Raw genomic sequence first — 18,225 nt, forward strand, 5'->3', positions numbered from 1 at the left:
TACGTAATTTAACGGTCCCATGATTCGAAAGTGTTTGAAATGGGTTTCTTTTGTTTCATTCGAAACGGTTCGGAACAGTGATTTTTTTTGGTTAATTTGTCAGCGTTTGAGACAGGTTTTTTGTCGTTTAATTTGGAAGCATTTAGAACAGAGGTTTTTCTTGTTGATTTGAAAGAATTTAAACAAAAAATCGCATCTCTTTCATTCGATAAGATTTTGAACAGGTGTTGTCTGTTCTTAATTTGATAGAGGTCGGAAAATGAAATATTTTCTTGTTAACTTCAAAATTTTTGGTTACGGAGATATTTTTTTGTTTAATTTAATAGGGGTTGCAACAAAAGTTTTATCTTTGAATGCAAAAAGGGTTCGAACATGCGTTCTTGCTCTGTTTTTATGGAAAAAGGGTTGAAACAGGAAAAGCAAAGTTTTTTATATATTTTTTTGTCTTCTAAGAGAAAGGTTTTTGTTAATTTGACAGAGTTTGTAATAGGTTTTTTTTGCTACTATCATTTGATTCGAAAGCGATTGGAACCGGGGATTTTTGTTAATTTGGCAGGGTTTAAACAAATTTTGTTTCTATTTTATTCAACATTTTTTTAAAAGGGTTTGTTTTTACCTATTTAATATTTAAATGGTTTGGAATAGGTTGTCATTATTTGTTTAATTTAAAAGCTTTGGGATCGGTGTTATTTTCTTTCAATTTGACACAGGTTGGAACATGATACCGTCTTTTTTTTCCTTTATAGAAAAAGAGATGGAGCGGAAGAAACAGACTTTTCTGATTTTTATTTAATTGGAAGGGCTTTTGAGCAGATGTCCTTTATGGATTAAATTTAAAAGAGATTATCTCATGTCTTTTTGTTCTATTCTAAAGGCCTTTGAACAGAGATTCTTTTTTAATTTAAAAGAGTTCAAAACAGCGGTTCTCTTAGAGTTTTTTTTTATTTGAATCGCTTGGAATAGGGGTTTATTTTTGGTTGAATTAGAAAAAGTTGGGAACGGGGTTCTTTGTTTTTAATTTAATAGGGCTTAGCACAGTTCTTTTTTTTGTTAATTTATAAGGGGTTTGGAATGGATTTATTTCATTGTTTAATTTGAAAAGTCTAAGAAGAAATTAAGTTTTTGTTTTATCCGACAAGGTTTTGAACAAGAATTCTTTTCGTTTATTTACAAATGGAATATGGGTTCATGTTTGTTTCATTCGAAGGGCTTAAAACGGGGCTCTTTGATGTTAAATTTATAAAGGTTGAAATACGAGTTTTTTGTTAATTTTTTCTTTCTATTCGGTTTTTATATTATTTTATGGAAAGGGAAGGAAGCAAGAGGAACCGCCTTTTTCTTCTTTTTATTTAATGCGAATAGTTTTGGAATAGAGGTTCTTCTTGGGTTTATTTTGATAGGGTTTCAAACAAGTTTTTATTGCCTTATCCTAAATGATTCTTAACAGGGTTTCTTTTTTTAGAACGGTAGTTCATATTTTTAATAAGAAGAGGTATGGAACAGGCTGATTTTGGTTTTGATTTAATAGGAGCTCAAACAATTTTTAAAAATTTATTCTTAAGGATTTGGAGCAGGTTAGTTTTATTTTTTAATTTGATTTATTTTTTAAATGAACATTCTTTCTTCTTTAATTTAATACCGGCTCCTACCTGTTTTTTTCTTTGATTTAAATTTATCCGCGAAACATTTTTTAGTTTCCAATGCTTTATTATCCTATAGAATAAAAATGCTGTCTAATATATATTTATTTTCATAAATTTTTTCAGATCGAAGCTTTTTGGTAGCCAACGCTCAACACGGACTATGTCACATAATATATTGCTCAGACGGGTTCTGCCGGTTGACGGGGTTCTCGAGGGCAGAAGTTATGCAGAGACCAGCAGTTTGCGAATTTCTGCATGGACCAATGACATCGCCCCATGCAGTCGCTGCTCTCCGGGACGGCCTCGCTGCCGGGGTCGAAAAACACTTCGAAATTCTTTACTACAGAAAAGACGGTGAGTTATTTATTTCCACATGTCATTCCGCGAATTGTTTCTAGCTTCAGTGTTTTCTCTTGCCAAAAATGTTGGATTCTTCGAATCTTGCGAGATGTCATCCAACTTCTTCAATTCAGATATCAAAACTGCAAATTCAAGGGAAGAAGAGCATTCGCTGAATGTAAATACTGAAGCAGGATATCCTGAATTCCATGAGCACGCGAACCAATCGGCGCACGCCATGTCCTCGGGCTTCCGAGAGACATTGTTTCCTAGGCCGTCAAGAATAGACAGAAGCTTGCGCCATTGCCAAAATTCGTGCCCAAAATATCTGGACGTTCTCGACCTTCTTTTACTCCTGTAAAAACAGGTCCATAGGATTGAGACTTTTCGAATCCACATATAATAGCTGTTGTGATTTTTTGTTTGTTCCAGGTTTTTAATTGAGGGGGCGGATGCAATAACTCGTTGAGCTCTCGAAGAAGCGTAGAAGAATTGCCCACTCGGGACAATCTATCAATAAAGAAATGGTGACTAAAACTCAAAATAAAATATACCCTCGTATTTAGTTTCACGCGGCCGACAAATTTTTCCTAGAAAACTTTTTCACTTGACAATTATTACTCAAGATAAACAATAAAAACTTAGACAATTTTCTGATCAACAATCAATAAGCAACGCAGTTCGTTTAAAAAATAAATATGTTCCTGTTTTTGACCGATTTTCTTGAAATTTTCAGGAAAACTTTCGCAAAATCTATTGTAAAACTTTTTCGATATAAGTTATTTCAAAAAACATTTTTTTGATGAATGATCCACTGGTCGAAGTTGGCGAAACGTGATTTTCGTTCGGAATCAATTTGTTATTAAACAAAAACAAACATTTTCGCTTTTTAAACAAAGTACGATGCTAATAGTCATCTTTTATATATTGAGAATACACCATATAAATTTCAAGAATTATTATCAACAAACGGCCGAATAATCGCGAGTTGTGTTTTATAAATCATTGATTTTTGCTCAAAAAATTGTCTAAGATTTTATTGTTTATTTTGTATAATAATTGTCGAATGACATAGCTTCATGAGAACGAATTATCGGCCGCGTCAAGCTGAATACGATCGTATATTTTGTTTTGCGTTTTCGTCACCATTTTTTTTATCGATAGATTGTCCCGAGTGGACAATACTTCTATGCAGTTTTGAGCGCTTAACGAGATGTTGCATCCGTCACCTTAATTAGAGATGACAAGGGTAGGGAATTTGTCAGACTCTTGAGAAATAAGGTAATCCGACCATTACTGGGTGATTTTTAAAATGGTGAATTTCAATTTTTTTTCATTGCTGGCGGAACAGTTTCAGTTTGGGTGGGGAATGAATTTATTTACCCCCCCCCCCCCTAAAATTTCCTGAACAATTTTTTCAGCATAATATTTTGAAAAATCGTTTAGCGGGTCCATGCAGATACTCGTTCCAGATCATTGTACAAAAACTTTATAATAAGTGACTAATACATTATTTGATCGATGAGAAGAAAACATACATTATTAATTATATAATTAATTAACATGAATGGATATTTTTTAAGCTATTCAGATCGCCCATTAGTGGGACAAGAATTTTGGGGTATATCCTTAAGTGGGATTCAAAAGAAGCCAATGCTGGGACACGGAAAATCCAATGGGGTTTATCAAAATAAAATGGTACAATTTACTTACAATTATCGTATACGTTAAAAAGCAACAATAGATTATTATAAATCATAAGAAACTTATTTTTTAAATAAAATTAGGTTTCGGTTGAAAATTGTATGATTTGGTTGAAAATTCAATTATTTTCTTTGAGAAATTAACTTTTTTATTTGAAAATTAAATAGCTTTGTTATAAAGTTACCCCGTTCGGTAAAAATTTCACCTTTTTGTAAAAAAATCATCTTTTTGACTTGAAAATTCAACACTTTGGTGAAAATTTATTTTCTTTCTTGACTGAAAAATCTTTTTTGATTAATATTTCAACTTTTCTGTTGAAAGTTCGTCTTTTTGGTTCGAAAATTTTTTTTTCTTTTAAATATAAATTTCATGCTTCTTAAGCAAAAATGCAACTGCCTGGTTGAAAATGAATCTGTTATTATTAATATTTTTTAGTTGAAATATGAACTATTATATTTCTTGATAAAAAATCAAATTTTTGGTTAAAAATTCCACTACTCAGTAAAAAGTAGTACTGATTTGTAAAAAATTAATCATTTTACTTCAAAATTCTACTGTTTGATTGTAAATGAGCTTTTTTTGTTTAAAATTCATATTTTAGATTTAAAAATATAAGTTATGTAGAAAACTCTTGTTTTTAGCTTGAAAATTCATATTTTAGGGTTTAAAAATTAAATTAATTTGGTAGAAAATTCAACAATCTGTTTGAAATATTTGTTCTTTTTTGAATGAAAAATCTTACTTGGTTGCAAATTCATCTCTTTTGGTAGAAATTTGATCTTTTTTGGTTACTAATCGAACTAATTGAGTGAAAAATCGTTCGTTTTTTAAATAAGTTCAATTATTTTAAATTTATAATTAAAACATTTTTTCGTTGAAATATCAACTATTATATTTTTTTATAAGAATTCATCTTTTTTGTTTTACAAAGTATAGTATGTTTTTTTAATTTTAAAATTCAACAATTCCATAAAAAATGGATGTATTAGATTAACCAAGAAGGTGAATTCTTATCAATAAATATAATATTTGATATTTCAATGAAAAAATATGTTAATTACAAATTGAAAGCAGTTGTGTTGATTAAAAAAAACGAATTTTCAATAAAACTATTGAAGTCTCAACCTAAACCAATTCATTTTTAACCAAACAGCTGCATTTTTGCTCAAGAAAGATAAAATTTTTAATTAAGAAGATAAATTTTCGAAACAAAAAGACGAATTTTCAACAAAATTGTTGAAATTTAATTTAAAAAACACACTTCAGCCAAGAAAGAAAAAAATTGGAACCAGATTGTTGAATTTTTAAGTGAAAACACGAATTTTCTACAAAACAGTTGACTTCTTTACCGAACGGGTTGACTTTTAACAGAACTATATTATTAGAGTTTTTTTACAAAACATTAATATTTTCAACTAGAAAATATAAATTTTCAACAGAAAAGTTAATTTACAACCAGACAGTTTAATTTTCAAGTAAATCGATAATAATGCTCTTATTGATATTTATAATATTTTAGATTTTAATGCATACTTACTAATTTTCATTGAAAAATTAAATGTATCAGTCACTATTAAATTATTTACCTAAGCAGTTGGCCAATTTTAAGGTTAGACTTGGAGGTTTCAGTAAAGTACTTTAAACAACATTTTAAGAACAAATAATTAATTAAATGGCAAGCGTTGGGGCATATAAAAAATATTTTTAATATGCCACAAACACAATATTGCGAAATTTAATTAAAAACACGTCGAAAGTGACCGTCTCAGTAATTGGAAACGCAATTGTGTCACTCACGTTGAAGCCGTTGAAGTGTCCGAAACTGAGACAGCCAGTGACAGCTCGTTCTGGGTTAGGAAACTTCGTTAAGAATTTGTCCAAATGCGGAACTTTAAAACATTCATAAATTATTGAATACAATTGATAAAAAAGTTATGAATTTTATTCTCAAATGTACTGAAAATGTGGAAAAACTTTCCTTTATCTATTAGTATCGGAAACTGCATTAATAAAAAACTGTAAAAGTTATGCGGAAAGCTTTGAAATACAAAAACATGGCAAACTTTGCAGCGGTTCATTCACAGATTTTGAGGAGTATTTTTGTTTATTTCTTAATAAATATATAACTTGTCACAACAAACATAAATATTAGTGATAAATTCATAAGAAGTTCAAAAATACTATAAAATTGCTACTTTTATGATTTATGTTGAAATATAAAAGATACTCAACGATATTTATTATTGTATGATTGCATCAGTATTAGACATGCTTTTTACGTTGTTTCAGTAATAATTGGTTTAGTTTACAACACTAGTGCGGAATTTGGTGGTCAATTTCGGAATCATAGACTCGAGGAATCCCAAATTGCAGATAGGTTATTTAGAGCGGGAAAATTAAATTTGTCCCTTGTTGGGCAACGGTCGATTCACTCATTGTGTTCTGGGCTGCCGTAGTGTCTGACCTTAGGCGCGTTGAGATCGATAGTCACTACTGTATAATTAATCATAGTCATATCCCGAGGTCTCTCTTGGTTTGAACAATGTACATTCTACAAGACTTCAGTCCCCTGAGTGCCCTATCCTCATTTTTCTCTCATATATTAGCAACCTCTGCCTTGTTTATTCAAAATGAATCTGCATTTTCTTCTATTCATAACTTATCTTTAGAAATCGGATTCCAAAGAATATAATCACCATAAAAAATAGTCCTTTCCAAGCAATTTCATTTTCCTCCTTGAATTCCTTTCCTCAACCTTTCAGACTTGATAAATGTGGCGGAAGTGCAATATTGGCACCAGATTCTGAATTCTCTAGAACGCCGGAAAGAGCAAGAAGGATACGTGTCAGTGGATCACAGTCTTTCTTTATTAACATTTAATCAAACGACTTAATAGATCAGTTTCTAGTGTTGCTGATATTAGTTGATATTTATCACATATTTTGCGGAATCAAGGATTATGTAAAAGAATATCCTATTAGACGAATAATTTACGATTCTAATTTTTTAAATCATAATTCTTTTTCATAATGATGCATATTGTCCCTGTGGTGCATGTCGTTTCGATTATGTTACAGATGTTCTGGTGGTGGATAAATTAATAGAACGGTTTCTAGTGTTGCTGAACCCGATCAATATTATTCGTATAGTCTGCACGAGATGGACATGTGTCTAGGGACATTGACATGATACTATAGGGTATAAGTCCAGAAATATTTTAATACACCGGTGTTCCCATTTCGAAGCACTGTTCCCAAGACCTCGATACGGCAATAAATACAACTTTCAATCATCGAACACGATCGATATACGCATTACCCACATATAAATACGTTAGTCTATCTGAAAATGACGCAACACGTTAGACCTTCCGACTAGCACATAGATTAATCCATAATAAGATCTCTCAAAGACAAATTTCTTTTTAGATATTATAAGTGTATATACAAATCAGGATTAGAGAAAATCATATCAGACCAGACTACAAACTGGAAAGCAAGGCGCTTATCTATAATCGTTTGAATTAGCAGCAGATTCGAGCTAAGCCGGCGAGATTAAATCACTTGTTCTTCAGCGCAGTTCTACAATCCCCAGTAATATGGAAGAACAAATCTGTAAGATTTTACGTTCAATATGTCATAAACAAATCATATTTTCTTTTGACTAATCATCAGAATGACAATCTGCTCGTATTTGCAAACCATTGCAAGATTAAGGTTGTGGACTCTCTCGAATGCAATGCTCGAAAATCCATTCTTGACTGACCAACTTTTTTTGGCACAACAAACTCCCCGTTTTCATCCTTGCCCATATTACTTTTATAGCCAACTGTTGTGGGGGTGTCCAAATATATTCAGGATACTGCAATCGGAGGCTATTTCTGTCCGATGCAATCGTTCGAACAGCGGGAACTCGGAGTCTACAAGTGGCACGGAGAGCAGGTGCCTCGCTGAGCTTCGACAACATTGTGAGGTAATTTTAGAGCCGAGAACGATCGTGGTCACGGAACATAACAGTACACGCCACACGCTGCCCAGCTAGTCTATTCCTCCGTGAAAAGCGTTGCGAATCCTTCGTACGATGACCTGTCCCCTTTTAGGAACTAGCATTATAGTTAAATCCATCAGCAGATGTTGCCACTGGAAAATTAACAGCAGCCCAATCAATTCTTCAATCAATCTTGCTTGTTAGCTATCAAAATTTGGAAGATCGAGCTCCCAGCTTATTTGACACCTGAATGATTAATGATTCCCTGGAAGAGGAAACTTCAGCTATATGATTAATTTAATTAGTTGTCCATCTCTTCTTCATACTTGTTTATCTATTGTCCTTTTCTTTTTGAGTGGAATTTCAATATATAATTAATGCTCATTCAATTATGAGTCGATGAGCAGCTACAGAAAAAAAGCGCTTGTTGATTATGCAAGAAACCGCAGTGGAACGATGGCATAGTGGCCTGAGCCAGGAATAGTGTGCTCGTATAAAACCCCCCTTCTGGTGGTTGCGATGTGCTTCCTTTTTCCAAGTGTGCTCTCCGTCACCACAAAACGCGGGACTGCTAGTCAATGACATCACTTCGCGGTCCTCTTTACTCTCCTCGTTTTCTCTCTAGCCATCTCTTTCTTTATTTACCTGTCTCTTTCTCTGCCAGAGGCACGTGACGTCACTAAGCTTCTCTACCCCACCCTACAAAACCCTGCGCCACGATGCTTCCACTTCTCTGGCGCGCATCGGTAACAACGCTGGTGCAAGCTCCGCTCTTTTCACAAAGCTTCCCGCGCTGGAGGACAATGACCTTTCGACTAGAACGGGACGCTGCGCACAGTTCGTTGGTCGATCGGTTTCTTGCTACTTGATTTCTGGACCTGGTTTCCCTTAGCCGGGTACAGTTTTGCTTAGAATCTGTAAGAAATTGTAATGGGCAAGCATCTGGAGAAGGAAAAACATCAACAAGAGTTTAGAAAAAAGAGGAAGAGGTGAAGGATTAAAAGTAAAAAGAGGTGAACGAAATGATTCTCCTTGCAGCTGAAAAACAACACGAGGACTTACAACCAGAACACAAATTCTTTTGCAGAGACTCAGCAAGATTCAAGCTTCGCTTTCCTTGACATACTATCCTTACCTACCTACTTTCTCTTTACTGACATTTCTACGCCGGAAGTCCACTTTTGTCCTACTGAACAATAAAACAGGGAGCGTAACCTAACCGAGTTACTTCGATAAGGTATCGAACTTCCCTGAGTATAGGAACGACGCTCAAATAAATGAGTGTCGATCTCACCCGATTCAAATTTATATTTAGTGTTGGTAGCTAAAGTGGGTCTTAAATAAGGGTTGTTAAGCACGCACTATGCTTTTCTCTCTTACTTCTGGAAACACATTGCTTCAGACTCGTTTGATGCATTAATTATTCTTGCACAAATGTTACATGATTTACTACCCTCTAGGGCCTAAAAGTTATTCGGAAACTTAAGATTGCTTTTTTCCAAACCCTGTTAATTTTTTTCTGAATTTGAAATGGCTACATCATTCTCAGAAAAGCCCTAACTTTCAGTATTTGAAAGGAAAATTACAATGAGTTGCCTAGCGGATTACGCTACCTGCCCGATTGATCTTGCAGCTTCACTCGGGCTAAGTTGCACCGTTTCGAAAAGGGAACACTCGTTTCTTCGTGCAAGTAGTTTGCTATTTCTGTACATTGACTTCATTCCACTAGTAGGAGTCTCGACACGTCACTAGGGGAGCAATGCACTCAGTGACGTCACAGTAGGGCAAAACGTCATCGACCAATTGGAAGGGAGCTCTTAACCCATTAACCACTCGGCAAATCGAATCGGTGGAGATATCGTGACCTCGTCACTCTTTCCTTCCGCATTTCCTAACTAGAATCCTTGACGTCAGACATGCCTAAAGCTTACTCTAAACAGTTCAACCAAAATTTATTGAACGGATTTCTAGTCAATCCTCGGCTCTGTCCAAACTCTTATAACGGAAATCGAACCAATTTCCGGGCTCAAGGCAGTATAATATATTTCGATGGTCAGTAAGAAGCTTCTCCTTGATGCTAACAAATGCTGACAAATCGTTCAAGTATATCTAATAAATGTTGGCTATTCCAATAAATTTATATCACTCTAATTGATCTTTTTGATCTTCGACATAAGCTCCTTTCGAGTCAAGGTTACTATCAGAACGAACCACGTGCACATCAGTAAAGCAGATTAACCGCAGTCAATATATTTTGGGAACGTACAGAACTCAAAGTAGACTTTCTATTTATACATCCTATACTGATCTTGAGCTACTCTTTTAACGGGAACTATTCTTGCTGGAAAGGCGCATTTCGACTTTCGAATAATAGGTGGTTCTATTTGTTAAAAGAACTTTTAAGATGCTGCAAAGCGAATCCCATTAAGTTCTTTGATTTGCATATCGTGGGAGACTTTTGACAAAGGAGAGGAGACATAGACTAGAGTACCCTGCGCTTTGCGGTTGGGCTTAATATAAGACCAGCACATGCAGGAACATGAGAAAGAAGAGATCGATGAGCGTGCACCCTTTCGAGGCGTTCAACCTCCTCTCACGGCGTGCTCTCCTATCTGGAGTCAGACCAACCTTCCTCGTGCTTCCAAACCATCCCTTCCACGCACACACCTTCACCTCGTGGCGCATTGAATGAGCTGTGGGTGCGTTCACCCGACATCTGCACCCTCAACTCTTGATTCTCTTTCTCTCTCGACTGGTCTCGCTCATCTCTAGGATTTTATCTTTCTCGGTCGCCTAGTTCTGCAGTTTACACATAAACATACAATGGGTGCTTGCTAGGCAGAAAGTTGTACAATAAGACTCGAGACTACTTTCTGAGAGAAGCAAGGGTTCTTATCAGGTTCGTGAATCTTTTGCTTTGCATCCATTCATGTGAGATGGTAAGGCTCCGTGTTCTACTATTATAGCAAATCGGGATTTCTGTGACTTATTATACCACTAAATAATTATCAAAATTTTCGGATTTATTTACGAATTTTAATAAATTTCCATGCTAAATCAGTTATCGAAAGCCGCAATATCCACCACCAAAATAGCCCCTCCAAGAAAATCCACCACCAAAATAGCCCCTCCAAGAAAATCCACCACCAAAAGATCTACCGCGAAAAAATTCACCTGAAATATAAAGAAACTAACGTAGAAACCTTAAGTAACTTAATGCCTCAAACTTTCAATAAAAATAAATAAGAAAATAAAAAAGTAGGTGCTTCATCCAGTACCATAACACTCAGCACCAAAACATCAGAACATCCCTTAGCACAACATTCATTGCCATAAAATCAAATGCTACAAAATCCATCATAAATTATAATTTCCCAGCAATCACGATGTGGCTACTAGAATAGAGTAGTTTAGGATACTACTAAGCTAATAGATGATTATCAGTGGATATTGTGATGGTGAATATTGCCTGCGTGGATATTGTCTTGGTGGATATTATTTTGGTGAATATTATGTTGGATAATATTATGTTGTTTTTTTTCTTAACAGTTTAATTTAAAACCAGCTCTGTCTTAATGTCTCTAGTCAACTTTACTAGGACAAGGTTCTCCAATCCTACTTTTCAACCGAATCGGCTATCGAAAGCCAGCAAATGAAATGCAATTCCAGGGGCAGAAATTGTAGCAACTCACGGAAAGTGGCAATTAATAAAACTATAATATGCGCACATTATAATGTTAATCTCCCCACGATTTACTGCTACCGATACCCAGTTGTTTACATTAACGGATCCTAATTTATGAAAATGTTATTCAACACATAATTGAAACTCCCCTACGTCGGTCACGAGCACGATTTCCCAATGCCTTAAATAAGGAAGAAGTGATTCATTATTCGATTCACTAATGCGATCTATTAATGGCGAATCATTAGGGCTTAACTGTACTCTCTGCAGAGCTTCAAGGTCAATAACTCAACCTATTTAGAGAAAACCTTGTAGTCTAGATTTACATTTATTCATTTGATGAGCCTAGTCTTTTTAGTAATAATATATCAATGACAAGCGTTCTCCAACTTTTCGTTAGCTGAAGATATTGCCCAAGATATGGGCCAACCTTGAATAGGTCGGCCCATATCTTAGAGTGATTAGAGTGAAACATCACTCTAATCAGTTATAGTTGGATGATCGTATCCTTCTATCATCTTTCTTCATTCTAATGAGGAAAAGTACCTCTTTGTTTTTTGTTTATCTTCTCTAATGCTCACTCCCAGATAATTAGAGTACAATCGACATTTGTCTTCCAGTCTGTCTCCTTGTCATCAAGTTACTAGGGTCTTATTCTCTAAGGGAAAACAGGTTGCTTCGTGGTCTACGTTACTTTGTGTCCATTTTTTGTAAGTGGGCGATGTTTTATGTGTACTGCGAGTATCGAGTTGCTTTAAAAAGTAGGTCGTATGATTTCTGAGCGTATCGGCTGTGTAGAGAAACATAATTTCATTCGAGGAAGCACCACGTTGCAGTCTTGAAACTAGGAGGAAAAACTAGCAGCAGTCCCTTGTGCCAAATAGTGCCGTATGCACAAGCAGTAAAGTTAGGGTCATCGATCGTCACAATTAGATTCCTAGAACCATCCATTTGTTGTCTACGTATTTTCGATCTTTATTTGCTCCTGGAATGACAATGAGACTTTTTTGTTTCAGGAACAAAATTTCTTTGCAGCGAGGTGATAGCCTTAATCAGAAGCGAGGTGGACGACATCTGCCTTCAAATCATAAACTTCGAAGACTTAAGCGCCCAACCACCCCCTCAAGCCGCCATTCCACCATCGAGCCAGGCCAACAACAGACTCTCTACACGCTGTGAGTATCGATCTCAGTTTTTAGTTTTTTTTCCGTAACCCTTTCCTCCATTTTTTCCCTTCACAACTTCAAAATTGTGACGCTTTTAACATAATTGGCGAGTTTCTTCCACCGGATTAGGTGTAATGAAGGGGTGCAGTTTGCTTTGAAAGTTTCTCAAGGAACTTTCACTTTTCGATCGATGCACAAGTTTCTGATGACTAGGTTTTACCTCGATATCATGCAGCTATATGGCACATTTTTAAATAAAAATGAGTGTTCCTTTATCGCGAATGAAATGATTACATAATTAAAATGCTAGCATGCAGAGTTCAGGTGTAATTAAGTTAGTTTTTTATGATAACAATGCAAAAAAATGGGATAGAGAAATATCCTCTAAGGGTTAGGGAAAGGAAGAGGGATAAATCTCAGGTGGTGTTTTCATTAAACCTTATTAATAATCGTCTCTATTACGAAAGTGGCTGTGTGAATACGTGGAGTATGCGAAATAAAAAGCAGAGAAAAGGCAGAAAGTGTCACGCCTTTCTTATCGAGGATTTAGCAAGTGGCCTCTTATCTGACCATTTTTTAATAGCTATACAACTGCTATTCACTTGATTTTCTAGACAAGATCTTTATTCATAAGAAATGCCACAATAAAAATGCCTTTAGACCATACAGATACAGAGTTAACTTGTGAATTGGAAATGAGAAATCCAATTTGTCCCAGATCTCGATATTTTCTTTGATTGAATAGAGCATAACAATTTATTCGTTTATACGAAGAATGTTCTTGTACCCAAATTGAGAGATATATTCCTACAAAATTCAAAATATATAATTTTCATAAAATTGTAAAAAATTGGGTACACTGGAAATCCCATTTAGGTGCGGTTTCGAGCAAGGACTTAAATGACTTTCACTTTATTCGAACACAACATTCGCTCGCTCCGGACGTAAGCAGTCAGGTTTGCATAAACGATTTCTGTTGGGTTTGGCGGCATGGCGCAACCTGATGCAACTAACGTGAGGAGAGTGCGGCCGAAACCGCCGATACATCAATTCTCGAAAAGACTTAAATGGGATTCTCAGAGTATGTCTCAGAATCGAAGAACTTGAGATTTTAATGACCTATAGTTACTTAATATAGTTAATGCTTATATTTTATACATTGCACACGTTTTTATTAAGATTTTTGCATTCTGAATCTTAATCTGAGATGTAAATTAAATTAGGTCGAAATCCGCAATGGCGGATCAAATATGACGAACTGCAATTATAAATAAATATAAGGTAAAAAATTGCAAAATTGAAAAAGGAGAATCAAAATCTTAAAAATTAAAAACGGCTCGCTGAATTTAAATCCAAAGTCAAAATGTCAAATTTCAATATGGCGGACCAAAATGGTGAAGCAAAACCGATTTGATTAAAAGTGGCTATTCGGTAGTTTTTCGGATCACTGATTCAAAATTAAAATTTCATAATTCAAAATGGCGAAACGAATATGGCAGACCGAAGTAATAGAAAAAGCGATTTGACCAAAATTTACAACTCGGGGGTTTTTCGGATCGTTGATTTTAAATCGAAAGTGAAAAATAAAAAATTGAAAATGGAGGATCTAATATCAGAAAACCGACATTTAAAAAATTAAACACAAAGTCGGTTTGACTCAAAATTTTCACTGGGGGGATTTTCGCGTCGCTGATTTTAAATTCAAAGTCAAATCGTCAAACTTCAATGTGGCGGACCAAAATCTTGAAACATAACTAAAAATTACCACTTCGGAGTTTTTTGAGTTGCTAATTTAAAATCGAAAGTAAAAATGTCCAAACTAAAAACGGAAGATCAAATATAGTGAAGCAAAATTATAAAATTAAAAACAAAAGCAATTTGACTCAAAATTGCCCCGGGGGGTTTCTGGGTCGCTGATTTTAACTTCAAAGTATAAATTTCCAATTTCAATGTGGTGTCCCAAAATGATAAAACCCAAAATATATATTTCAAAATGGCGGATCCATAGATTCTTACCCGGATATGTTACGGGTCGTTGATTTTAAATTCAAAATTAAATTTTAATATGGCGGAACAAAATGGTAAAACAAAACGGACTTGAACAAAAATTGCTACTCGGGATTTTTTCGGGTCTCTGACTTTAAATCCGAACTCAAAATAAAAAAATTCAAATGGCGGATACTATATACGGTGACTTGAAATGGCAAAAACCACTTTTGCAATATTTTCTCTGAAAATCACGTGCCATTTTACATTTTTCACTAAATTTTAAATCGGTTTCGTTTTACAATATTGTAGCCTGCAATATGAGATCCACCATTTGCGTTTTAATCTTTATTAATTTATATGTCCGATTCGGATTGGGCATGCAAAAAATTTTACAAAAACAAATTTAGCACATACAATGTAAAATGTAAGCGCCCGTGGTATTCAATAAACATTTCTCTTGGGGAAAAATAGAAAATCGAAAATATATTTCGAAGGTCAACACATTTTTTTACACTTTCGCTATAATTTTCATATAATCGAAAAGGATTTATCTTTAATTAAAAACATGTTTCCCTTTGTGTCTTTCCGATCAAAACTTCTGTGATTTTTAGACATAATTTCCAAAAAGGTGCTATATGTGCCGCCCATGACGGTAGCGACTGATTCCGATTAGGGGCTGTCAATAAATCTCGTGAAGCTAAAAATAGTCAAAATTGACCCCCCCCCCGCCTCCCGATACATGTGGCAGGCCGTTACGATCTAAAGAATTCAGGGAATTCAGGGAATTCAAAATATTCTAGGATATAAATAATTTCAGAAAAATGCTCTAAATAGAAAACTCTTAATAAAAAAAATTCTTTTTTATTTTGAGTGTTAAAAACAGTACATTTTTAGTTTAAAAGGCTTTAAATTTGACATTTTGCCATTTTGCAGCAATTCAAAATGTTTAAATTTAAATCGTTTTAAGTTTCAAAATAGTCCACTTTTAAGTTGTAAAATTAATTAATTTTCAGTTTTTACTGCTAAGTAGTAAAACTAATTAAATTGTTAAGCCTAGGAATGAAAATTTCTAAAATTTTATAAGTCTGCAAGACTCTAAAAGTGTAGAATTGTAAGTATTCCTCATTAACAGCTTATTTAATACCACACGCGGTCGGAATGAGTAGTAAAATATTTTTTATAAGTTTGGCTAGTCGTCCCAAATTTTCAGGACGACTCGTTCATCCTCTTTTCGAACTTCCCCAATTTTTCAGGACGACTAGACGCAGCCTTTAAAATAATTTAATTTGAAACGCTTATTTAAGTATTTGAGGAAATTTTAAAGTAAAATGAATTACTTAACTAATCACTAGTCTGAATTTGTTTTTCAACTATAAAATATAATTATTTTCAAACGATATAATTGTAAAAGTTTGAAACTAAAAACTAATCAACAAGTTAATTTTTTTACATTCTTATTCCTGAGAATGTAATGTAATCGTCCAAATTTTCGATCTCTGGTTTTTAACGGATCTTTACGTTTCTTACCGATTTTTTCGATTAGCCCAAAATTAAAAAAATTATAGCATTTTCAAAATTTTCAAATTTTTTTCTTAATATTATACAAATTTTTGTCAAAGTTTCTTATAGATGGGTAAAAAACTTGCAAATTATTCAAATAAAATGTTTAATTTTTATGAATATTAGAAAAAATTAGAGCCTGTATATCCTAACTATTAAGCGCGAAGCGCGATTATCGCAATAAGAATGTAATCGTCAAGGCCGTAGGTACTTTGAGAACCTTCTTTAATGACAAATTTAAAAATCTGCCCGCTCGGCGGGCACATTCTCGAAGCGCGCGGCTCGCTTCGCTCATTATTTTGAGCGCGCCTAGGGCGCGCGACCGTTGGTTCTCGCGCTTCGCGCTCGATAATATATTTATCTCACGCTCCGCGCTCGGTACTGTATTTACCTCGCGCTCCGCACTCAGTCTTTGCATTACCCTCCACATTTGCGCACAGACAACAAGGCCAAATTTTCTACATTCTATGTTCAAAACTATCATATCAAATGTCTATTACAATTTTTTTGTGTGTACCTTGGTCTGGTACTGCTTATTCTGATATTGCAAAATAATGCTCACATTTTATTTTTTCTGATCCTAATAGGGCCCTGCTGTAGGTGTTTAATCATTTTCCCTTTTCTTAAGTGAAGCTGAACACTTTTTTTTTAATTTGTCATTAAAGAAGGTTCTCAAAGTACCTTCGGCCTTGACGATTACATTCTCATTGCGATAATCGCGCTTCGCGCTTAATAGTTAGGTTATACAGGCTCTAATTTTTTAAATATTGGACTAATCGAAAAATTCGGCTAGAATAGTTTTTAAATATATTTGGTATCCAGTGAAAATTTTGAATGAGATTTTTGGATCTTTGAAAAAAAAAATTATTTTTAATTTCTTTTTTAAATTTTCAAATTTTTGAAAAGTATATACCTTTTCTAATTTTTATTAAAATAAAAAATTTTATTTAGATAATTTGCAAGTTTTTCACTTATCTATAAGAAACTTCGACAAAAATTTTTTAAATTAAAAAACAAAAATCCAAAATTTTGAAAATGCTCCAAATTTTTTAATTTTCGTTCGAAATGTCTGATTAACGAACTCAGCCTTCATTTTGGGTACCTTCAGAAGTGTATCAAATGCGGACTCGATTGGACAAATTCTTCAAAAGTTAGCGTGCCTACAACCTTCAGGTAACCATACATACAGATATACAGACATAAAGATATACAGACAGACACCGATGAAATTTTATGATTTTCGGATTCTGTGAGTGCCGAAACGTAAAGATCCGCTAAAAACCAGAGATTGAAAATTTTGACGATTACATTACATTCTCAGGAATGAGAATGTAAAAAAAAGTGTTCAGCTTCACTTAAGAAAAGGGAAAATGATTAAATAACCACATCAGGGCCCTATTAGGATTAGGTAAAAATAAAATTTGAACATTATTTTGCAATATCACAATAAGCAGTACCAGATCAAGGTACACACAAAAAAAAATTGTAATAGACATTTGATATAATAGTTTTTAACATAGAATGTAGAAAATTTCGAATTGTGGTTTGTGCACAAATGTGGAGGGTAATGCAAAAACCGAGTGCGGAGCGCGAGGTAAGTACATTACCGAGCACGAGATAAATATATTATCGAGCGCGAAGCGCGAAAACCAACATTCGCGCGCCGTAGGCGCGCTCAAACTAGCGAGCGAAGTCATCAAACTTTTAAAATATTTGAAATCATTCGGACTTTTTTATATAATCAACTAAAAAGGTGGAAGGCTTAATTCATGCTTGAATTAAAAAAATTGCAATATTGTGATGGACATTCACAATTTTATCATTATTACTGAAACTAATATTAGAAGTCTAATATTAAAATACTAGGCTTCTTCTTTATTCCACGTACAGTCAAATTTGGATATAGTGTCGGTTTGGGGACTGACTGTGACCATAAATCCGGCGTCTCTGTACTGTTTTGTCTCACTTCTGTTTCTCTCATTTATCACAACTGAGTGTACACCGCACATCTTCCCGTTGCTACTCTCAATTATGCCCGCGGCGCTGCGTCAGTTCTCGGAAACACTAAATCCAGAATCACTAAATCCAGATTCGACTGTATTTAAGTACATGAAAAAATATTATTACATATTACACTTGTCTATTTTTAAAC

General features: G+C 34.4%; 1 protein-coding gene across 2 annotated transcripts in view; it reads left to right on the forward strand.

The window, feature by feature from the left end:
- LOC117172744 (potassium voltage-gated channel subfamily H member 2) overlaps window positions 1–18,225 on the forward strand; it is a 198,320-nt gene that overhangs the window by 43,178 nt on the left and 136,917 nt on the right. For both annotated transcript variants that reach the window (XM_033360932.1, XM_033360942.1), the window contains exons 2-3: window positions 1,767–1,997; window positions 12,375–12,533. In XM_033360932.1, the coding sequence (XP_033216823.1) occupies window positions 1,767–1,997; window positions 12,375–12,533 (390 nt within the window). The remainder of the gene's footprint in view (window positions 1–1,766; window positions 1,998–12,374; window positions 12,534–18,225) is intronic.

This window comes from Belonocnema kinseyi, chromosome 1, assembly GCF_010883055.1.
Source record: "Belonocnema kinseyi isolate 2016_QV_RU_SX_M_011 chromosome 1, B_treatae_v1, whole genome shotgun sequence".
In the NCBI taxonomy this organism is placed as follows: domain Eukaryota; kingdom Metazoa; phylum Arthropoda; class Insecta; order Hymenoptera; family Cynipidae; genus Belonocnema; species Belonocnema kinseyi.